The 24,340-nt window shown below is 33.1% G+C and overlaps 1 protein-coding gene across 1 annotated transcript in view; it reads right to left on the reverse strand.

Annotated features, from left to right (window-relative positions):
• Nucleotides 1-2,387: 2,387 nt before the first annotated feature.
• Nucleotides 2,388-24,340, reverse strand: part of LOC121370761 (unconventional myosin-VI-like) — a 50,753-nt gene continuing 28,800 nt past the window's right edge. The window contains exons 10-32 of the mRNA XM_041496215.1: nucleotides 23,490-23,673; nucleotides 22,409-22,553; nucleotides 20,993-21,150; nucleotides 20,746-20,837; nucleotides 20,128-20,200; nucleotides 19,156-19,283; nucleotides 18,202-18,297; nucleotides 17,540-17,731; nucleotides 17,139-17,232; nucleotides 16,639-16,769; nucleotides 15,868-16,075; nucleotides 15,612-15,702; nucleotides 14,707-14,857; nucleotides 13,606-13,746; nucleotides 12,617-12,693; nucleotides 12,138-12,216; nucleotides 11,849-11,898; nucleotides 11,071-11,178; nucleotides 10,359-10,462; nucleotides 8,270-8,404; nucleotides 6,960-6,974; nucleotides 3,673-3,882; nucleotides 2,388-3,060 (exon numbers count right to left, since the gene is read on the reverse strand). Coding sequence (XP_041352149.1) covers nucleotides 2,870-3,060; nucleotides 3,673-3,882; nucleotides 6,960-6,974; nucleotides 8,270-8,404; nucleotides 10,359-10,462; nucleotides 11,071-11,178; nucleotides 11,849-11,898; nucleotides 12,138-12,216; nucleotides 12,617-12,693; nucleotides 13,606-13,746; nucleotides 14,707-14,857; nucleotides 15,612-15,702; nucleotides 15,868-16,075; nucleotides 16,639-16,769; nucleotides 17,139-17,232; nucleotides 17,540-17,731; nucleotides 18,202-18,297; nucleotides 19,156-19,283; nucleotides 20,128-20,200; nucleotides 20,746-20,837; nucleotides 20,993-21,150; nucleotides 22,409-22,553; nucleotides 23,490-23,673 — 2,853 coding nt within the window. The 3' untranslated portion in view covers nucleotides 2,388-2,869. The remainder of the gene's footprint in view (nucleotides 3,061-3,672; nucleotides 3,883-6,959; nucleotides 6,975-8,269; nucleotides 8,405-10,358; nucleotides 10,463-11,070; nucleotides 11,179-11,848; nucleotides 11,899-12,137; nucleotides 12,217-12,616; nucleotides 12,694-13,605; nucleotides 13,747-14,706; nucleotides 14,858-15,611; nucleotides 15,703-15,867; nucleotides 16,076-16,638; nucleotides 16,770-17,138; nucleotides 17,233-17,539; nucleotides 17,732-18,201; nucleotides 18,298-19,155; nucleotides 19,284-20,127; nucleotides 20,201-20,745; nucleotides 20,838-20,992; nucleotides 21,151-22,408; nucleotides 22,554-23,489; nucleotides 23,674-24,340) is intronic.

A 24,340-nucleotide genomic window follows, 5' to 3' on the forward strand; every position in this document is an offset into this window, starting at 1 on the left:
TCATATAAGTTGATCATTATAAATTAAAAACAACATTTGTTTGAATGTAACATCATTCGGTAAACGAAACCATTTTTGAAAGTGTACATTTTCATTATTCTTCAAAACAGTTTGCTTCTATTTAGTCTACCAGAATATTACCTACAGAGTTTATTATGTAATCTATTTAGTCTACCTACATACATAATTATGTAACAAAGACGACCAATTTAATTTTTCATAACATATTAAGGAATGTCTCAAGTATTTTTCAGAGAAACATTTTCCTTTAATGTATAACACAATTAATCTTCTTATGAATGTATATTAAACAAACTGAATCTTGGAAAATGACACTGAATGAATTATAATCTATTATTTTAGTCTTCCACCATGTGGATAATGAGACAACTTTCTTAGATATATGTATGACACTTGCTTATGACATTCCTGCTGCAAAATATGCTTAGAAGTACATATACATGTATTTGTGTTTATTTTCATTATGTGTCCACATGATCACAAAGGAACTGGCCTGATTTGCCAAAACTGAACCTTAATTATTTATTATATTCCAAACAAATACACTAGCATCCATAAGAAACAATTACAATTGTAAGGAGTAAGTAAATCTGTATGATATTATTGAACACAAATATGCTGGCACCCTAGTGTAATTCACTGTAGTAAGTAGTAAAATATCAATATGAGATATTTTAATGCAAATAGGCTGTACATTTGTAGATTCAAAGTGGTAGTAAACGTAATAACATAACAAATACTGATGCTCCCTTTACCAGTAAAAAAACACCTCTCTACTCATCTACCATGCACAAATGATTTTGCAATAAATGGGATGGATTCATACAAAGTTAAGAAACTAAATTTAAGTATTTTTATTAAGTATAAAAACCTATCTATAATAACCACCAGTAATGTATCCAAAAGGTACATCTGGAAGGTAAATTTACATCTTGAAGGTAAAAGTACATCTTGAAGCAAATTTTTAAAGACATGAATGATTCATTCTGTAACATTTAGAGTATTTATAACATAATATCTGTTTTTAAATAAAGAAGAAAAATAAAGGCATTAATAATTCACTAGCACCTGCCCTATTAGTTCAAAAATTCTTTGTAATCCTATAAAAAAAAAGTTAAACCGTTGCTAAAATGGTGAAAATTTAAAATAGCTTGCACAGACCTGTCAACCCTCCCGGATTCCGCGGGAGTCTCCCGGTATTTGATCAAATCTCCTTTCCCCTGTGCGGGAGACAGTTTCTCCTGTTAAATGACATTTTTGTAAGCATAAAAAAAAATCGATCCTCTTTCGTCAAAATAACAGAAGGGAAGTAACTCTGCCTTTTTTTTCTCATTCGAAAAATGTCGACTACTTTCGGTTTCCGAGAATGTAACAGGCCGAATTGTCCCGACTGTTTAACCTTTGCCGAAGTGAGAATTGTGGGATAGCCTATTTATATTGTTAAAAAAGCACATGGAGTTTATAAAATGACGTGTTATTATAATGTTTGTTGTCATCGTAATGGCTACGAAGCGTGTTGCCGCTAATTCAACAGGCTGTGTATTGACATTCAGTGTTGCCATATAAAAAAAAAAAAACTATCCAATTTAGTTCTAATAACACCTCTGAATTGTAAAATGTCTTCCCACTGGATTACATAATGCAACTATGACGAATCTGAACTGCCAGACTCACGAGTTGACAGCGATACACACGATGCATGTTAAAATCACATGTCACAGCAAGACAACGAAAAGACCAATTAGTTGTATAAACATACTTGTGTCAGTTAATTTTGTATGTTTGTGCGGTAAAATGTTGGTTATAAGGGTACACTTCAAGAAATAATTTTTATACATTTAAAAAATGTTGTGTTTGACATTGACATAAAGTTACTCACGGAAATGGGTATAATTCCGGTATATTTCACACGATGTCCGTAATGAGGTTTTACTTATGATTAATGAAAATACAATGTTTATTGCATCATTATAATGATTTTAAATAAGTACCACGCCACCGTTCCTCATTATAGTAAAAACCGAATATTAATTTATAAGATTTATATAAATTTGTTTTTGGTACTTAGGTACACTAACCACAAATGATAATGTAACGCAACCTGTAAGGCTAAGTGTAATACCGTAAATGTACTAATTAATTAATTTTTTTCTTGTTCATGTTCTTAACATTTTTGATAAAATATTTTTTTTTTTTTAAATATGTTTTAAATTATAATATTTAAAAAAAAAAAAAAAAAAAAAAAAAAAAAAAAATTAATATATATATATATATATATATATTTTTTTTTTAATGCCAAGATCTAAGGTTAAGAAGTATATATGACATTATAAAGTATTCATATAACTTATTGTAATAATGTTTTTTTTAAATCTTGCGATTTTGGGTTAAATTGTGTGAATTTAAAAAATCTCCTGCTTTTTGACAAAATCTCCTGCTTTTTCAACACACACCTCCTGCTTTCTCTTGACTAAAGGTTGACAGGTCTGAGCTTGCATCATAATAAAGCATCAATCATATATAGCTGAACCTACTGTTATTAAGGACACCAATATATAAAATCCACTTCAGATATAAACCCATCTCCATACGAATGCATTAATTTTAATTATTACTTTTTATCTATAGTATTGCAATTAATTCTAAAGACCGCATGTTGCAAATCAATGGCATGATCTAAATTACAGACAATTTTGCCTGTAACTTTATTCACTCATCATTTTACTCATTAGACAATAAATAAGTTCAGTAATCCGACACAATTAGCAAAGCAGACAACATTTTAAAAATTAATAAAGTCCACGATGGCAAATGTTAATGACATTTACATAAATATAAGACATTTTTATCATTTGGCTATGCCTAGCTTCTTTTGAAGAAATTTCGATGATATTTTGCTGGCATTCTTCTTTAACAGTGCTGCTCCACCATGTTTTTCCCATTCATCCTCAAACTCATTTTCAAGGATTTCGGCTCCACGCCTTTTGGTTAATCCAGTCTCATCAATCGACAGCTCACACATCTGCATGTCGTCATTTCCTTGGAAAAATATAAAGAAATGTGTTTTACACAAATAGTTGAAACAGTATCAAATAAATGAAAACAAAATCACAAACTAAAAACAGAGAAAGTGTTTTTATTTATTTAATGACAGTTCAACATATTGAATGATCAACAATATGTGGTCATTGTGACCTGTGGTAAACAAGAAAAAACCTGCCGTTGCCACACAAACTATTTTGTTTATGATGCTACTACAGCTAGTGGATAAGCTATTTGGGAGCTGAGCAGACATATAATTATGAAGTATAATATTAATCAACAATATGGTCAGAAAAAAGACATTAATAACTGATTTAAAACTACAAATTATCATATAGATTATCTACCTGCTTTTCTCAAAAATATATTTTTAAATTATTGCAACAACAAAATAAAGCTGTTTTTAATTAGTATGTCAAATTACCAGTCATAAAAGGATCTATGTATAAAAACAACGTGTCCATAAAAAAATATTTCAGATTTGTCCCTTTTGTATATTTAAATATTGTTTTGAATACCTCATGCTACTCTTAGAGACAGGTTTAACTGTCATGGTAATTAAATACAACTCAATAATAATAGATATTGGGTAGTTCTGCCTGACGCTACCTGCTATCAGTAGGATGGGAGTTTTCCCTGGGTAGATTTCCATCTGTCGCGCTATCCACCTGCCGTCAAAGTGGGCGTACCACTGACCGTGACTCTTGGTCCCACTCTCTTCCCTGTACTCGTCGGCGGGGCGTGAGAATGGGATGTTGAAGTATCGCTGTTCGGCATTGTCCGGCTGGTCCTTGAGTTGTTTCTGCAAGCTGTTTTCTGCTGCAATACAGAGCAATTATTCATATGGTAGTGGTGGGATGGATAAATTGCTTGGCTGCAGAGATCCCGACTTTGAGAGATCTCTCAAATCCTCTCAGTAAAGGTTGAGTTAGTAAATATCTTGAAATACGTACAATAAAAGTATTTTTGTGTAAGTAATATATCACCTAATGTGTGTTTCTGACAATTATGCAAAAAAATCAATCGCCATTATTGAAGGAACACCTCCTCAAAGTAAAGTGTGTTTATTCCCATATACAAATACATCAATTACTTTTTCAACAGTTTTAAAGATGCAATCTTGACTTTTTAAAAATTATTTAATTATTTACAATAGATGATCTTTATTACTTTTTTTTTTTGACACATTTTAATTAAGTCATGTTAAATTATAAATATATTAATTCTTCATTAATACTCAAAGCACAAGGTGGAATGGAGGAATCACAACATATTCAGTGTTTATTGTAACAAAATACATATATTTAAAAATGATAAGACTAATTTATATCAAATAAGCTGACAACATATATACAAAAACCATGGTATTTGCTGTCCTGTCTGTAGAAAAGTGCATGTAAAAGATTCCTTGCTGCTGATGAAAAAATGTAGCGGGTTTTCTCTGAAGACTACGGGTGAGAATTACCAAATGTTTGACATCCAATAGCCGAAGATTAATTAAACAGTATGTTCTAGTGTCATAAAACAAAAACTTGTAACTTTTAAATATTGCAGTTTATATTAGAAAATCTAATAAGATGGGGAGGTAAGACTGCACCTTCAAAGTAATATAATCTATTAAAATGCCTGTTAACTTCAAATGTGATTTACATCTCTAAAAAATTATTTTATACATTTTTACTCTGCTTGAAAATGTCGCTACTTCGTGCTAAATGATAATGGGCCATTTCATGTAATGGTCTCCTTTTTGTCTGATCCGAAAAAACTCTTTGTTTATTGCAAATAATTTTAAAATTCAACTTCAAATGTTGTAATTTACAACATTCTAAAACATTATTTTATACATTTTTACTATGCTTGAAAATTTCGCTTCTTCATGCAAAAAGATCATGGGTCTCCCCTTTTTATCTGATCCGGAAAAACTCTCGTTTCTTGTAAATAATTTTAAAATTAAAACATTACTTCAAACTTGTATTATTTGATCATTGTTCCTAGGCCAAGTGCTGTATATACACACTATTTGCAATAAAGATTTCTGGATGGGACAAAAAGGAAAACTTTATATGAAATGACCCTAATTTATATTTTAAAAAAAGGTAGAAAATAAAAGAGGTAGAAGATGCAGCTTTATGATGAAATGGTTTCTATGTGGAATTAATAAATACCGAAACAAAACAACAACATACAAAACATACACCATGAACCAACCAAAACAATTATATAATGATCAAGTTAGGTCTATTGTATCTGCTAATTAAATAATCTATACTAAAACCTACTGAATAATGATGAATCAAGCTGTTACTCAAAATGTTAATAAAAAGTATTGAAATGTGTTAAGAAAAGAAGAAAGATGTTATTTAGCAAAGGTTCAAAAAGCAAATAGGTATTTGATATTAAATGCTTTTCCAGTATTGTTATAAACACTGTAGATGAAAGTAGTAAATGATAAGAAAACATTATTTATGACAAAAGAATTCAATTAGTACCATGATATCATGTTAATAAATAGGCCTATTAGGCCAAACAAAATACATTTATGGTCTCTGGTCAGCATAAACATCGATTTTGACCCTCGCGTGTCAACATTTCTTTTTTTTTCCTTTTTTTTTTTTTCCTGTGGTATGACGTCGATTTTTGTAGGACTTTTTTTGCTTGGACATAAAACCACATTTGGAGTCAAAATGTTCTATATACTGGCTTGAACCATTCGCTTTCTTTAATTTCTCTCTAAAACAGGTTCTGTTGTTCTTAATGAGTAGCATGGCTTGTTTAAAGAAAAATTGTGGCCAAAGTCGAAGTAATAAAAATTGCTTTGGGTATATGGGAAAATTATGTAACGGAAAATATTTAGGGTACCAAGGCAAGGGAGGGGGCACCATAGCCATTGGGGATGGGCCAAGGCAGATGAGGATGACGTGAAAAAAAACCCTGTGCAATCCATTGAAAAAAAAAAAAATCACAAACAATTAGCTGCATCACATCAATTCTGGAACTTTCGTCTGACCAGAGACCAGACTTTTTTTTGGCCTTACACAACTTAAAACAAAACATGCATGAGAGGAAGAATACAAAATAAACCAAATGTGTGTAAGGTCATTGAGAAATAAAGAACATTTTAAAACGCATATAATTTAAGGCATGGCAACTTGGGAAAGTGACTAACATTTTGCAATAGGTGGAATAAAATATTTCTGCAGTGATCCAAATAAGGTGGTGGCATTCACAACAAAAGCAATTATAATGATGAAGGCTAGTTTCTACTTCTGTGACTGTCAAAACACATTCTGTTCACTTTAGGCAATGAAATACCATTTAGTGAAAATATCAGTGTATGAAAAACTATGGTATGTGCTGTTCTATGTAGAAACATTCATACATAAAACCTCTCATTGCTACACTGGTGATTTAATGAGTGAATGTTTCTAACATTGGTTTTAATGAATGATTTAAAATCATCACAAAAGTTGATTATAACAATGATAATTTCTGATGATAGCTAAAAATGTATATAATAATTAATATTGATAATAAATATTAATGAAATGCTTTTAAAGGTGTTTATGACTTTTTTATAATATGATAAACAGGTGTTTATCATAATAATATAATGTTAGTAAATAATAGTGAAAATTGTAGCAAAAAGTGGTTATTTCTAACAAATAATAGACAAATGTAACCAAATGTATTTATAACATTTGTAATAAAAATTATTGTGGATACCATAACAAAGAGGTGTTTACAAAATTCATAATAAATAATAGTGGGGATCATAACAAAATGTACTTATAATAAATAATAGTGGGGATCATAACAAAAGGTGCTTACAACATTTGTAATAAATAATAGTGGGGGTCATAACAAAAAGGGGGAACAGTTGAGTGGAAAGTACTTACCAGACCTAGAAGATTCTGGAAGGAAAACACAACAGTCAGTGTGGGAAACACACAACACATGAGACTGGTACACAACAAAATACATGTGGGTGGGCACATGTAACACTGCATGCAAGACTTTTGAAAGGGCTTCTTTACCGATCTTGGTGAATATTAATTTTAGTCACGTCTGCTCTAGCTTTAGTATGCAATACATAGAGGAGACTCCCCGGGTGTCTTGTGATATCATAATTTATCAGCACGAGTTAATAAAAATATTTTATACTTTTATCAACGAGTGCTGATAAATCACAAGACACGAGGGGGGTATTCTTTTTATCATCCATTATCATTCTTTTCATTTGCGACGGTTGTAAACAATTTCAGTAATGTGGGTTGAATGTCAGCGGTAGACTCCTTAACTAGCAGAACGGCAGTGGCGTGACGTCACTAATGGTAGGTTTAGCGCTATCTTCTACAACAGCTTTTAATGGATGATAAAGTAAGATATACCATAACTACTTTTAAAAATAACTGTCCACTATTTGAGATTATGTAAAATAAGTATTGAACTACATATTGTTTGTAATGCGAAACAGTAGATTTCTATTATTTCTTTATTTCTTTATTAATTTGTTTTTACATTTGGCAACTGTTTGGAATAATTTTAAAAAGACATAACTATATTTTATTTTTAATTTGAATTGAATTTCAAATTTAAATTACGTTCCTCCTCCTTTACAATGCATCAATGCAAGGTTGGGGTTTTTAAATAAAAATAAAATCAGTTATATTATGCAAACAGATTTGATGGTGAGGTTTAGTCACAATGTCAACCTACAGGCAGACAATTTTTTTTTTTTTAGAAAATTAAAAATTAAAAAGTTCCTTGCTTATCATATAATTTCTCCTTTATGTGTACTTCTCTTTATTTTTTTATATTTCAATTTAACTGTACATTTGTTAGTTCTAATTTAGTGACTACTAAAGTAGTAATGGAAAAAAGAAATCTACCTGCAAATATGAGAATCAAATGAAAATACTATTTAGTTCTAAGAAGTAGTAAATCTAAGAAAGGTTCTACAAAAAATTCTAATTAATTTAGTTATTTTTATGCTAAAAAAGATGCTGCAATAGGCTATAAGAATGACAATAGTAAATGAGTAAAAAGCTAAATAAAAAACTAACAATTAAAAAAACTAACAATTGTTGAATATAATTATAGTAGTACTAATAATTGCAAAAACGTCCAATATATTTGATTGCTTTGTTAAAGCTTGAAAATAATTCTGGCAAAGTTTGACTGTTGTACAATATTATTCAACAATTACCATTTTCAACAAGTTCCTTGGGCGCTCTCTGGTCCGAATCTTTATCTGTTCGCTTCTTGTTTTTAGACTTCCAGGCATGGTAAACCTTCAATCGACGATGGAATTCATCTCGGCAAGCATCCAAAAGTTCTAGATCTGAAATAATGGAAAACAATCTTATATAACAATATGCAGAGAAAATATATTTTTAAAAGTCTGACACAAATAATAATGATAATTATTATTGCCCGTGTGTTATTGAGAATCCATGAATTATATTATTTTTAGTTTACAGGTAAACAATGAATAGATGGATGTACAAATGGGTCATTAAGTAAGGATTGTAAGAGTACTGCCAAAGGTATGACTATACCAAATAAAATCCCATAGGCGACCATGTTAACGTTTGTGTTTTAAAAAAATATATTCAATATATCAACCAAACTATAACCCATAAATATCAGTACTACACCCCCTACCTCAAAGTATTAACTGAAGAAAATGGTACCTTTCATGGCTCATCTTCAGTATAACCAGATGTTTTTACAACACGCCTAGTTTCACACAAAATTTGAGTACTTTTTTTTTTTACAGGTTTTTTTACATGTTCCAAGCACAAGGCTACTTGACATAGTGGTACTAGATGAAATAAAATTGTAAACATTTTTAGCCCAGATGAAACTATTTTTGAACAAACACACTCACATTTACCAATCACAGAACTTGTGGTATTAAATGCCCTATCAAAAGTTGGGTGCACCTCGAACTTTGACACAGCTGGAAATTATTTGGTTGAGTGCTACCTATAGCAATACCCTATCCTACCAGGTTAAGGGCCACAACTCTGTCAAACATGGATAAATTATATTTATGGCCCTTGAATAAATTGGGTAAATCCCAATGAAAGCCAACTGGATTTGTAACTCTACCTGATAAAGCTATACACAGAACTCCAGCTCAATATTCTGAGGCACTGTGAATTTTTTTCTCCAGAAAACTATATGTGGGACTGAAGGATAGGACTGAAGGATAGGACTGAAGATAGTCCTGAAGGCAGTCAAAACTTATAGTACACTTCAGTTGGACCAGAAGGGAATGACAAAGAAAAAAGGAAAATGTTTTATTTAACAACGCACTCAACACATTTTATTTACGGTTATATGGCGTCGGACATATGGTTAAGGACCACACACAGATATTGAGAGAGGAAACCCGCTGTCGCCACTTCATGGGTTACTCTTTTCTATTAGCAGCAAGGGATCTTTTATATGCACCATCCCACAGACAAGATAGTATATACCACAGCTTTTGTTACACCAGTTGTGGAGCACTGGTTGGAACAAGAAATAGCCCAATGGGCCCATCAATGGGAATCGATCCTAGATCAATCGTGCACCAGGTGAGCGCTGTACCACTGAGCTAGGTCCCGGCCCCAGAAGGGAATAACAGTGCTCCCATACATAGCTAAATGATTTAATGACACCCAACTACAAAGAAAGAATATTTCTTAAACAGCCTAGTAGAAATAACAGACAATGACAGAATAACAAACAATGATAGACCATAGACGATCAACTAATAAAAATATTACAAGTTAAGACGTTCCATTTTTTTCACCAAATTGCTGTTATATATTTGGTGCTAGGATGTCTTTAAACCTTTGTTTATTCATTAAAAAAAAAAGAGAAAGAAATGTTTTATTTAACGACGCACTCAACACATTTTATTTACGGTTATATGGCTTCAGACATATGGTTAAGGACCACACAGATTTTGAGAGGAAACCCGCTGTCACCACTACATGGGCTACTCTTTCCGATTAGCAGCAAGGGTTTTATTTGCCCTTGCCACAGGCAGGATAGCATAAACCATGGCCTTTGTTGAACCATTTATGGATCACTGGTCGATGCAAGTGGTTTACACCTACCCATTGAGCCTTGCGGAGCACTCACTCAGGGTTTGGAGTTGGTATCTGGATTAAAAATCTCATGCCTCGACTGGGATCCGAACCCAGTACCTACCAGCCTGTAGACCGATGGCCTAACCACGACGCCGGTCTGTTTATTCATTACATCAGGTTATTGTAAACTTTGTTTTCACTATTACTCACCACATGAAGTATTGATTGCATCTCTAAGTTCTGCATATTTCCATTTCTGAAGGTCAAATTTCTTGGCAGAAAGTTGTTGTCGTAATGTCTGCACCGCTTCTGATCTAATGACACAAATTGTAGTTCTTAGCAATGTAAATTCTAATGCCTAATTGTCTTCTAGAAAAGAATATAGTATAACAACAGCCCAGCACACTATTTAATAGGCAGCTAGTCATGAAATGATGACTGAAATGGTCGACTTTTTGAAAATATAACTTAAGTTCAAAATAAGTTCTTAAATATATATGTTTTGCAGGAACCATGAAATAGTACAAAATTAATTATAAAAATGACAGTATGCTTCAAGATAAACAAAATAACTTTTGTGTAAAAACTAATTTTGGGTAGCTTTGAACCTCATCTAACAACATTTTCAATGGGTAATATGTATATTACATATTGCTAAATTAAGACTAGTTGTTTAGAAAGTATTCACAATTGCTGGAACATCAATATTCACATATCAAGATAGTTAAATGATGTCTTTGTGCAAGGAGTTAGAGAAAACACAATTTTAAAAAAATAAACAGATTTAGCTCAAACACATTTAACTTGGATAAAATTCTTGGATTAAGAAGGAAGACAGAGGACAACTTTTAGAAATAAATTGGCTGAGATATTACATTACATATTGTTAAATTAAGAGTAGTTGTTTAGCGAGTATTCTCACCTCTTCAGTGGAGGTGGAAGAGTTATGTCCTCGACCTCGGTCTGGTCCTCGGCGGCCAGACGTAAAGCCAGCTCACGATCTCGGTGCTCCTGTTCCAACATTTGTTGTCTGAAAATATAAAAACATTAAAGTCTTACAACTTTTAAACTGTCTAAAACATGTGTCTAAAATACAATAATTGTGACACTTAATCAAGAAAGACCAGGGCCCCCGTTCCAAGAAGCGATCTTAGCCCTAAGATCACCTTAATTGCACAGCTAATATATGCACTTAAGATAATCTTATGGCTAAGATTGCTTTGTGGAACGGGGCCCTGAACCCCACGTTCACAATATAGGCACCTTCCCACATAACATTAGGAACATAACATTAGTACATAATGTTTACTATTAAAAACACATGCCTTCTGTTGCAGTTAGTTTGGGTTAATATATATTAAGCTATTTTTTTCATATCTTGACTGGATCATTATAACAACTTTTCATTTAACAGTTGTAGTGCATTTACAAGAATGAGGAAACCATAAATGGGTCCATTCATCAAAGAGTATCAGTCTTAAGATACATTACATCTTTTATCAACCAAACCTAACCCCCTCTCCACTTAAAGAAGCCTACAGATGATGAACTTCTTCAGTTTGTTTGCAGTCTACACTATTTTGAATGGTCCTTGAATAAATATCACTGACGATTCTTGATGGTGTTAACAGCAGCAATAATTACTGGATTGTCAGTCAAATATGACATTATCGAATTTGTTAAGTCTGCTTTTTACTAACCTTTGGGCATTAGCTTTGGATTCTTCAGCCAACTGCTTCTCTAGTTCTTCCTGAAATTATAAGAAAATGTGTGTATTAAAAAAAAAGTCAAACCAAGCAATTAGCAACAGAAATTAAAATACACCTTGATTTCAGTCTGTAAGTAAGTTATTGTTCTAAACTGTTCTGTTTCCAGTATTAAATGGCTTTTCAAGAGAAGAAAATTTAATAATTCTGATTTGCAGTCGTTAATAATTGTACAGCAGACTCATCGGCATTATTTAGAAAACAAATAGATTAACTAACTTACCGCTGCCTTCCTGTCAGCCTCTTCCTGTTTCCTCTTCTCTTCCTCCTCCTTCTTCCTCTTCTTCTCCATCTCAGCTTTACTATAAAACAAAGAAAAAGAAAAATTAACAAACTGTGTTATGGGAATTAACTCTTTTTTTTTCTGTTAAAAGCATATATTTAAGAGAAAATGTAGTGACGGTGTTTGGGAAATACCAAAATGAAGATAAATCTTTTAAATAAAACTTCAAACCTGCTAGCCTCCGAGATGGTCACATCAAATCATTCCCATAATAATGACTTCAGTTGTTTATAACAAATAATTCAATACTAAAGTCTTTTAATCTTTAATATTTTTTTTATGCCTGATCAATATGCAATTATGTGAAAACTTTGTATAAAATTCCCTGGTATGTTTTGTACTAAGATACAACTTTTCAAAAGCTAATTTTGACATTTTATTTTAACAAGTCCTTATTGTTTGTTAAAATATATACTCACAGTTTTCTTTGTTCTTCTTCCTCTCTCCTCTTCCTTTCTTCCTCTTCTTTCCTCTTTCTTTCTCTTTCTCGTTCTTCCTGTAATAACGAAATCATGAACTTTCAATAAAGGAATTCATTCACTAGAGATATATTCAATAGTCTAAAACACATTTATTATCACAAAGTAACTTCTTTAACTTCAAAAACGTTTTGACATCCTACCATAAACCAAGATATAATGGGTAATGAGAGAACATACAATTGTTTCGGGGGTTTTTAATTTAGACAACAGCATATAGACTGAAATATATTTTCACAGATAATGCTTTTTGAATTTATTATAAATTGAAAAATATTAAAGTTCATTTTAGGCCGTTTCAGAATTTTCCCACCAGACTCCTATTATTTCTTGTTGGTACCAACCAAAAACACATAGTTTTTCCATTACCACAGTTTGATACCCAATAGCGGATGTATTTTTCGTGCTGGAGTGTCGTTAAACATTCATTCATTCCAACCAAAAAATGAATACAACAAGCATTTTGCGAGTACTACTGTCACTGTTACTTTATTTACATGGCTATATCCAAATGAGGTTCAGTAATGTCCATCCCAAGTCCAGTCTCTGGCAAGGCCAGTGGCTGAGCATCGGACAAATGGGAGTATTACTAAAGCAATACATCCCTCCTTCTAAGTTCAAGGGCCATAACTCTGTAAAAACATTGGTAAATTGCCATGAAATTTAAACTTGATCTGTAACTTTACATTATACGGCTATTGCGAAAAATAAAGTCTGAAAACCTATTTGTGGATCAGACAGGCAGGCAAAAAGACAGAGAGACAAACAGACAGACAGACAGAAGGGCAGAAATAAAACCTATTATCCCCTCTGGTTGAACAGGTAGGGGACTAATAAGGCTTTGTAATTTTAGTTGAATCTTAATGTTTCATACAAAAATCACTGTCAGCCTATCTGCCATACAATCTATAGATGAGCAGAATGAATACCTCAATTTTCCGTAGTCTCTCTTGTTCCTCTGCATTCTTCTGGTTTTCTAGTTTCTTCTTCAGGTTGCCGAGCACCTGGTCCATGTTGGATATGAACTGGTTGTGACACTGGTTCAGCTGTTCACGAGTCATGTTGGTGCTCTAAATAAGGAAGGAAATGTTTTATTTAACGATGCACTCAACACATTTTATTTACGGTTATATGGTTACGGACCACACAGATACTGAGAGAGGAAACCCGCTGTTGCCACTTCATGGGCTACTCTTTTCAATTAGCAGCAAGGGATCTTTTATATGCACTATCCCACAGACAAGATAACACATACCACAGCCGTTGATATACAAGTCGTGGTGCACAGGCTGGAACGAAAAATAGCCCAATGGGCCCACCAGCAGGGATCGATCCCAAACCAACCGCGCATCAAGCGAACACTTTACCACTGGGCTATGTCTCTCCCCCTGTGCTCTAAATAAACACAAAATAACATTATACTGATATGTTTAATCGCACTCTTCTTCCAAAAATAACCTATAACTTGCAAATTACACTTTAAATAAAACTATTAACCAAAACTGAAGTAGATGGAAAGCCAATGGTAATTTACAAATATTAAGGTTCCAAACAGGAAATACAAAACATAAAATGTAACTAATTGTAAAGGCAGAACCACCCTTAAAAGTATTAAATGCTAAAATTATGTGTCATATGGCAACTTAAATAATCTGTGGTTTTCCCATTTCTCAATGTCATATACTAAACTAATAATATTTTTTTATAATGCTTACAACAATTTGCCAACAATAACTGAGAAACATACAGAATTGTTGTAAGCATGACCCAAGAGTATGACTACTCGGTGGTCTCTCCAGTATTCAGGAAAGGGATGAAGGGAATCGGTAGAGCTGGTTCCACTTATTGGAAGGGATGGTACCTAAGATTTGCAAGTAGTTCGAAAATGTCTTGTAACCAATGATGAACCTGATTACTCTGGTAGTTCAAGACGATGGCACGACTTGTGATTTTGGATGGCGACCTAAATAAACGGATGGCAGATATTACTATCACTGCTAAAGGATGGCGGGCATATTGCTACAATTTACCCTGATTTTCTGTACAAGTGCATGCAGAGAATTCTCCAGATCTTTGACTTGCTTCATGGCCACATCTTTCTCTTTCTTCAGCTGGCCGACAATCTGTTCCATCATACTGAGCTGGGTTGATGATGCCTTCAGTTTACCAAGGGTCTCCATCCTGGAGGAAATACAATGAGATTATTAAACACTGTTTTCAAAACAAATATTTTCATCTTATAAGCACTTGGTCAGGGCTTTTGTTGTTATCATGACGATATGTTGTTTAGCCCCAAAACACACTGAAGCTGGGTCCGAGTCTGGGTCTGGCAAGACACATGCTTTCAAAATATAGCAAATGTTCTATGCCCTCTGCTGCCAGATCTGTAGTTCATGCCAGCACAGACCCAGTGTGTTTTGTCATATTCGATTCAGTGCGTTTCTTTTTTTACCGATACCATACTCGCCAGCCCCAGCTCCAGCTCCAGCTCCAGTGTGTTTTGGGCCTTAGTCTACAGTTATTAGGTATCTAAGCTATCGTAAACTGCAACAGAATCTACAAAATGAAAAATCAAATCTGATGCTGTCAGACAAGCTAATCTTTGTCATTATTAAGCAAGGGTTTTTGGTTTTTTAGTCATATATGTATCAGTTTTAAGTACTGACTGGAACTGGGAAAAGAACCTAATAGGCTTCATGATGGCAATTAGTTCTTTTATGCCTACAGGACCTCATATAGCAGCTCTTTCACTGATATATAATTCACAAAGCTCTTGTGACTGGTAAACTACTAGACTAGTGTAAATCTTACTTTATTATTTTGTTTTATTTTTTATTTATAATTAGAAATTTTATATAATTTTCTTAAATACAATGCTGAATTGTGTTTTATTTAAAATGATATATTTCAGTAACAGCAAATAAAAATTACTTACTTTGGTTTGAATCTGCGTGCCAGTTTCCACATGCGAACTGTCTTCTGTATGCGAATAAGCATTTCACCTCTAAATGCAATTTTGTTCTTTACTGAAAATGTATTTAAAAAAAATACAAATGAAAATGTGAAATTTTAAATCAACTTAATGTTTTTACATATAGCTAAACAAATATAATGAAAGAATGATAAAGTTTTCTTGTAGTTTATTACACAATTTTATAAATTAATTTTTAAAGCATAAGTTAAAATCTTACATTTAATAACAGACAGTGTACACCACTGTGCTTTCTTCCAGCGAGAACAGAGCAACCAACGTTTGACTTTCTTGACGAGTTCTGCCAGATTTTCCGGATCACTTTTCATAATCTGATCAAACTCGGCAAACTTCCCCGGGCGGAAAAACACTTTGGTCAGACCAAACTTGAAGTCATTTTCATTGAGTCCAAGAGCTTTGAACAGTGACTGAAAATAAAGCACCATTTTTATAAAGTAGTCACCTGTGAAGGCCACAATACTATTCTAAGAAAAATACTCCAGTATAGTCAATGACTCGCAAACTGTTTCAAAACTTCAGATTGCTATTTATACAAGTTTTACTGAATCTGGCATATATTACATACACAAAAATTACCACAAATATTTCAATAAAAACCAACAACATGTTTATGTTATGACATAATAAAAGTACTTATGGTAATTTTTTAAACCTGTATGATAACACTGTATTTTTCAAAAACAAGAGATGCAGTAAGTGCCAATTAAATAACCTCAACTCTATATAGTGTATCTAAAAGTTAATACAAACTAGCTAATGATATTGTCAAGACCCAACCTTGCTGGAACATTAATATTCACAGATGAAGTTAGCCAAATGATGTCTTGGTTCAAACTTGCAAAGAATTTTTAAAAAAAGAAAAGATTGAGCAAAAACAAATTTTCGTAATTCTTGCATTTTGTAGAACAGTCAAGGATCAAGAAGGAAGAGAGACAACTTTTAAAAATAAATAAACTAAGTTGATTTGTACCTTGCAGAAAAGTCTTGGGTCAAGGCGTGAGAGCTCTGGTGGCAGGTACCTCTTGTACATGTTGTACAGTTCAGAAAACTGGGTCCGACTTGGGAATCCTTGCTGCATCAAATCCAGCACAGATATCATGCCTGTAATATAATATAATATATATCATGTTTACATAATGTCTGTACATTGCTTTATTGTTGGCCCAACTAAAACTGTGCACACAAAAAAAACAATCATGTATGTAATTTATAAAGAACTTGTTTTTATGAAATCTTGAAATTTACATTTATGAAAAATAATGTTCTGCAAAACACCTATCAATATTTTACCAATATAATGAATATGCTTTTAACTTAATCCAGTCTCTTTGATAATTGTGTTCTGTTTGTTTAGGTTTTCATACAAAACTAAATTCAATATGTAAAATCAAAAGGAATTTAGCCTGTTAAAAATATTAAAGTTTATTCATGGAATAGTATTTTCTAACTGAGCAAATAGACCAATGTTACCTGCACACTGCAGCTGACTCAGAATCTGGCCTCCCTCAAACTGATGAGCGGTCATCTTCCCATTGGGCTTGATACACCGGATAAAGTTGGTGCCCTGAAACGTCAGATCAGTTACAATTTAATGCACCCATCTTTTGACAAGCTGAGACAAAAAACTATTTTAAAAATCAAAGCAGTAGATGTGAGATCATGGATTATTTGGTCTAAATTCCTTGTCTTAAAGAGTATTATAGCTTGCTCTTGCTCTATATATAATTCAATGAATTGTTTGATATCTTTGAAATACATATTTTCTGAAAATATAAATAGACCAAAATGGAAAAATCTCCATCTTCTGTAACAAACGCCGGTAATCCACAACTACTGTTGATCTATGATTAAAGGTTACACTATTGATATACCGTGCTCTTTAGCTTGTTCATGAGGACAACAAGCTGCTTGCGGAATTTGCTTCCAACACTAATGAACGCCAATTTTCCAGCTGTTGTCTCCATGCCCTCAAACAGCTTCTGGACCAGTTTGTTCTTGCTGTCCATCACGAGAAACTGCAGGGATGCATGGAGGGCATCGTTGTTCTTGTCCAGGAACTTGTTCTGAAGATTAAGTAATAACGTGTTTACAAAGATAGATATCAAACATTTGTTAGAAGATTTCAACTCCAAAAGATAGCGAATTGGTAAAATTATTGATAGCAAGCAATAACTGAAGTTGAGTTACAGTCTCTAAACATGTCCATTCAGATCTTCTCTGAAAACAATATAAGCAGTATTTTATTTCTAAGATACTCTTGGGAAATTTGCTATCATTTCACAAAAGAATGTTTATTAAATTGTCCGAACAATAACAAGGTAAAACATTGTTTATTATTATGCTTCTGACATAATTACACACAATTCAGCATGAACATAATTAATATGATAACATGAATGTTTCTTTTAAAAAGCAAACCAATTTCCTACACACAAATCTATTTAAAGGTGTAGACATTTCCACCATGGGCACAACCTCTGGGTATACCAGATGAGTTTAACATTACAATGCATGGTGCTTACTCTCTACCTACCGTGTGATAGCAGACAGCTCCAGCAAAATGTTTGATGAGGAAACCTTCAGTGTCTCGTACATCTCGGTGGAACTTCAGTTTGGACTTTCTTGGCACCTACAATAATAACCAACATACTGTCATTACATATTCTTTGTAACATCCATCGATGCATTCAAATAAGGTGAAATTTTAAATTGATAATCATCACAGATTTCTTTTGGAGTAGTAGGAAAGAATACTGAAAGTAATGGAATGGGTTTTTTGATGATGTCTTAACACAGTTTAATCAATGATTATTTGGAGTAAAACATACATTTATAGTCAGAAAGGGAAGTCAATGCTTTCACACAGTCTACTAATGAGTAGAGATCGGTCATTTTCACTTTTCAACAAACAGAATAGGAATAACTGTTCAAGAACATCGCAGCACATTTTAAACTACACTACTATTGTGGCATTTAACATATGGTTACTGGGCATTTTGTTTAAAATAACACAGAGAGAGAGGAAACTCACTACTGCCACATAGGCTATGCGTACTGAAAAAGCAGCAAGGGTTCTTTTATGTGCAACTTTCCAAAGATACCATGGCTTTATTAATACAACAAATACTATTAAGGCACACTTCTGACATCACTATATTTGTGTAGCAGCTGCCAGCTTATGCAAGTGAAAGTGGCATCATTCAGTGTCATTGCAAATGACATCGTTGAATGTTATTAACATCAACTGTGAAGCGATTACAAGGTTCGTTATAAATCAAAGTTTGTAGATAATAAATTAATTATCAAATTTATGTAAGGGCCATACAAAATTTATGGAACTCGTTTGCGAATTGTCTTATATTTCTTGTTCTCGCTTGGGGAATAAAATAATTCCCAAACTCATTCCATAAATTTCATGTGGTACTACCAGTCAAGTAACAATCTACATGCACCGGTATGTTTTTAGATGTCTTAAGATTCAACTTACACTCAGTCTGAAGTGGTTTTTGTTGCGTGTGTGTACTTCCTGGGTGAAGTGGTCATTACTCGGGGTTGGCAGCTTGCTTTCTTCATCCAGCAGATCGAAGATCCCAGAACTCTTCGTCTCTATCAGTTCTGAGAACATACAATTACAGTTTTAACAATCAGTCTTAAAATATAAAGACGACTGTGTTAACATAATTTCACCACCGGTATAAAAGGAATATGTCCACCATACCTTTGCGTGACTACAGACACCCATATATTATCTGAACAAAACATTACTCAAACAAGTTTTTCGGAATTTTGACACTATCCACATTATAATTAACTGCAACTGTGGGAGGTTTTCAAATACAAAATTGGCTTAAAATTAATGCTTAATATCCTAAATGTTTTAAAGAAAATACCAAATTTCTTTTTTAAGTCAACATAATATTACCTGGTATATACATTAAATGTATTCAAACTTTTCAAACAAAAATTATTCATCAACCGATTTTTCACCAACAAAATGTTCAAATGCTATCTGTAAATCCAAAAAACTTTAAAGGCATACTGTCATGGATTTAAGGACCTTATTTCTCTAAAAATTGATAATAAATAAAAATTACATTAATTGTTGGAAACCAAATTTAGCTATCGCATCACTTTAACTGAACCATGATGGAATGAAATCCATGTCAACCCTCTCAGCAATTTTAGGTTTTTAATTATGGACCATTGCCATAATTCAATTATTTTTACAAAATATAATTAATAAATGGAGTATAGTGGTTATAAAGATGGTTGAATAAAGTACATTTAGGGACAAATCAAATAATTTTTGTTCAGGTAATACTTTGTTAGACCATTAAATAGGTCAGTGGTCTGTGACAATATGCCTTTAATCCTAACCATGTGTCAGGGAACAGGCTGCCAGTAAAAACAATTGATGGCAAAAGGTTCAACAAGGAACAATAATATTTTTTCAACCTACCGATGCAATCTTGATTATCTGTCCAGTTAATCTTCTTCACATTCAGCCCTTCCTTCTCATACAGGATTTGTTCCTAGATAATCATAACAAAATATATAGATTTGTGAAGATCAATAATAGAATAATAGCAACGCCATTACAAAGAGCAAGGAAAAAACCCAAAACAGAATGATCAGCAAATTTGTTTTTAAAATAAATTATTCTGACGTTTACATAGGTTAGTATAGACTGTAACTTAACAAAGAGAATTTTGAAGCAAATTAGAAAAGAAAAAACACTTGAATCATTTTGTCTTTTCATATATACTTAACTTTACCTCTGGCATTTTCCCATATTCCAATACACAATTTGTGTGTAGATTAAATGTGAAAATTAAAGTTTCAGCAAAATAATTTTTAAAGAACTTTACAGAAGTCAATACGTATTAGAAAATTTTTGAATAATTTAAAACAGCATATGTAGTTTTCTTCATAATAATGCTAATAACATTAATATATGTTATCTTCAAGCAGATCCCTTTCAAACAAATGGGTGTATAATTACATATTTTAACCACATATACATGTATAAAATTATAAATTTTTATGATCATCTCTGTAAACACATTCATAAGCATACCTCTTTAAGGATCCTTTCATTGAAGAACTGCTGCAGCTTTTCATTACAATAGTTGATGCAGAACTGTTCAAAACTATTCACTTGGAAATACTCTGAATAAAATAGAAAAAAAGAAGATATATTTGGTGACAATATTTACTATTATTATCAATATAATGGACAGTTATATAATTATATGGTTAATACACATGGTTGCACACAAAGATAAATATAGTTACTTTTAGTATTAAAGTGTTTAATAACTCACCAAAACCAGCAATGTCAAGAACTCCAATGTAGTTTGCCGATGATGTGAAAGGAATGGACTGGTTCACTTGGTTTACAATGTAGTCAAACAACTTGGAGTACAGGGCCTTGGCCAGGGCATCTCGGGCACTTGCAGCTTCAAAGGTTTTCAGAGGAACCCTTTAAATGAAAAAATAACATAACGTTTTCATAAGATTTAGTCAAAATGTGTGACATCAAAACAATTTGTGCTAATTGTGATGATGTCATATTATCGACGGAGGTGACTTTAGTACTGTGATTTACTGAAAATCTAATTAAAATGCTATTTTATAACTGTTATAGGATAAATAGAATTTGCTACTCATGTTTTTCAATATGTGAAATATCAACCTTGTCTAGTTAATGGTATTTGTTTCAGCAGAGCCTCAACAAATACCGATTAACATAGACTTGGATGATATAGTCCATTTTAAAAAACACTTGTGATGAATCCTCTATGTATTAGACAAATGACTAGTGTACAAATAACAATGCGCAAAGTATAATTGTTTTAGGAACAAAATAGACAATTAACTTTATAAAGAAAAGAAAACATTTTGTATTTATTCTGCTAGTACATTTTTGTTTAAATTTGAACTTCAACATGCAATTAAAAATATTTCAATAAAAAAATTTATAAGCTGTATAAATATGTTAAGGTTATCTATGCATTTGATGTGGGATCAGTACAATGAAAAATAAATTATATGTATCTTATTGTCAGTTAAACACAGATAACGGAAAGAAAAAGAATAACTGTTTGAAATACATTACCATATTTTAAAACTTTGGGATCTAACATGATTATTTCTACACTTGATAAGGAGAGAAAAAGACAGAAAATCTTCTGCACATGCACTGTTTACACCAAGAATGCAGTAAGGAATCATTTATATGCATTTTTCATTGGCAGGACAGTACATACCATGATTTTTAATAAACCAGCCACTGGTATTGGCTGGGATGGGGAACAAAGGAGTCCATTCAGTACCATCAGTTCTACCACCCATTAAACTTTGGATGACTTACATTCTTCCCTAATAAAACATGGGATAAAAATTCTAATGATTGATTGATTGATTTCAACTTATTTCCGTGCTTATATTCAATTAAGGTTCAAGCACGCTGTCCTGGGCACACACCTCAGCTATCTGGGATGCCTGTCCAGGACATTGGGTTAGTTGTTAGTTTGTTAGTGGTTAGTGAGAGAGAAGAGGGTGTAGTGGCCTTACACCTACCCATTGAGCCCTTAAGAACTTGCTCTGGGTTTGAGCCGGTACCGGGCTGCAAACCCTGTACCTACCAGCCTGTAGTCCGATGGCTTAACCACTGCACCACCACTGGCTTGTACAAAGAACCCAACCACTATAATAATGACCAGTTTTTGGTTACTCACTTGATAGCCGTGCCCTTAGTTCCACCCCTAGTCGCCTGCATCACTCGACTTGTCAGAGAATCTCGCAGCTCCTGCTTGTCAACGTCAATCAGCCTGGAAACTATTTCCAGAGATTCTTCGGCTGAACTCGACACCTTGCAGCCACCTGGAAACACAATGGAATTTCTTAACATATGTGTAAATTTAGTAAATTTTCTTAGGATTGATTTTGGTTTTATGTACTAACTTGACTGGTTTTCTGATAAAAAGGTTTTTCTCTTAGAACATCCAAAATGTGTCATTTATTGCGGTTTTAAGTTAATAATAAAAAAAATATTAGTAGTTTTAGGTGTGTCTGCAGTGGGTGGGCTTCGGGGATCAAAACCCCTCCCTGCTCAAGAAAATATTTTTTTTTTTAAATACATTTTCCAGGGAAGAATGTCTTGACCTCCTCAACAATCTAGAGTTTCGAACTCCTTGCTAAAATTCATGTACACACACACTTGACTTTCTTGGGCATACACCACAAGAGTTTATGAGTTAATATGGGGCGAGGCATAACCCAGTAGTAAAGCACTCACTGATGCGTAGTCAGTTTGGGATTGATCCCTGTCAGTGGGCACATTGGGCTATTTTTCACTCCAGCCAGTGCACCACGACTGGTATATCAAAGGCCGTGGCATGTGCTATCCTGTCTATGGGATGGTGCATATAAAAGATCCCTTACTGCTAATCGAAAAGAGGTGCCTGTGAAGTGGTGACAGTGGGTTTCCTTCCTCAATATCTGTGTGGTCCATAACCAAATGTCTGACGCCATATCACCGTAAATAAAATGTGTTGAGTTCGTCGTTAAATAAAACTTTTCCTTCCTTATCAGTTGAATCTAATCAACAACATTTTTTCAGCCTCTACTATGAATATTTATGTTAAACAGATACTAAAATCAATATAAATTAGATTCCAAAGAACTCACTATGAAAAAAAAAAAAAACACCCAGAATTATAGCCACATGTAAGATTATCTATTTTATTACCCCCAAAAAAGTAAAATCAGCCATAACTTTTAACCAACAATCAAGCAACGACTGATTAAAGCTCAAACCTTTAGAGTCTTCGGTGTTGTCTTCAAATGCCACATTTCCCAGGTGCAGGACAGCCGCCACTAGCTGGTACACAAGCTGGCGGTCACCCGGAGACAGGCCCATCTTGGCCATGGCTTCATCACACACCTTGAAGTTCTTCACATCATCAATCACCGGGTCGTGCAGACTGCCCATCTTCAAGTACTACAACAACAGTACAAACAAAATGTAATACACAGGAAATGCCCATCTTCAAGTACTACAATAACAGTACAACAAAATATCATACATAGGAAGTCACCATTTTCAAATACTACACTTAGTCTAACAGTACAAATGAAGTGCCCATTTTCAAATACAACAATAACAGTACAAATAATACATCATATAAATGAAGTACCAATTTTCAAATACTATTATAACAGTACAAACAAAACATCACACAAAGGATGTCATCCTTTTCAAATACTACAAAAAACAGTACAAACAAAATGTCACACAAAAGAAGTCATCATTTTCAAATACTACATTACTGCAAACAAAATGTCATACAAAGGAAGTCATCATTTTCAAATACTACAATAATACAGGGCTATCTCTGGGTCAGCAGAACATTTGCCAAATTATGTATTAAACTTCAAAAATTGTAGAAACCCAGTTATTTTCTAACAAAATATCAACTATTTCATGAAATTATTTCGCCAAATTAAAATAACATTTGCCAATTGTTTTTGAAATCACAATTGATGAATTTGATGAGTGCCAGACTGTTGATATCCTAGTCATGGGTCCCCGATTAGGGATGGTGGAGGAAATAATTGGTTTGCTAAGGGGATTCGATTCCACATCTCAAAGACTTTATCAAGAGAGC

This window comes from Gigantopelta aegis, chromosome 4 (genome assembly GCF_016097555.1).
Source record: "Gigantopelta aegis isolate Gae_Host chromosome 4, Gae_host_genome, whole genome shotgun sequence".
In the NCBI taxonomy this organism is placed as follows: Eukaryota; Metazoa; Mollusca; class Gastropoda; order Neomphalida; family Peltospiridae; genus Gigantopelta; species Gigantopelta aegis.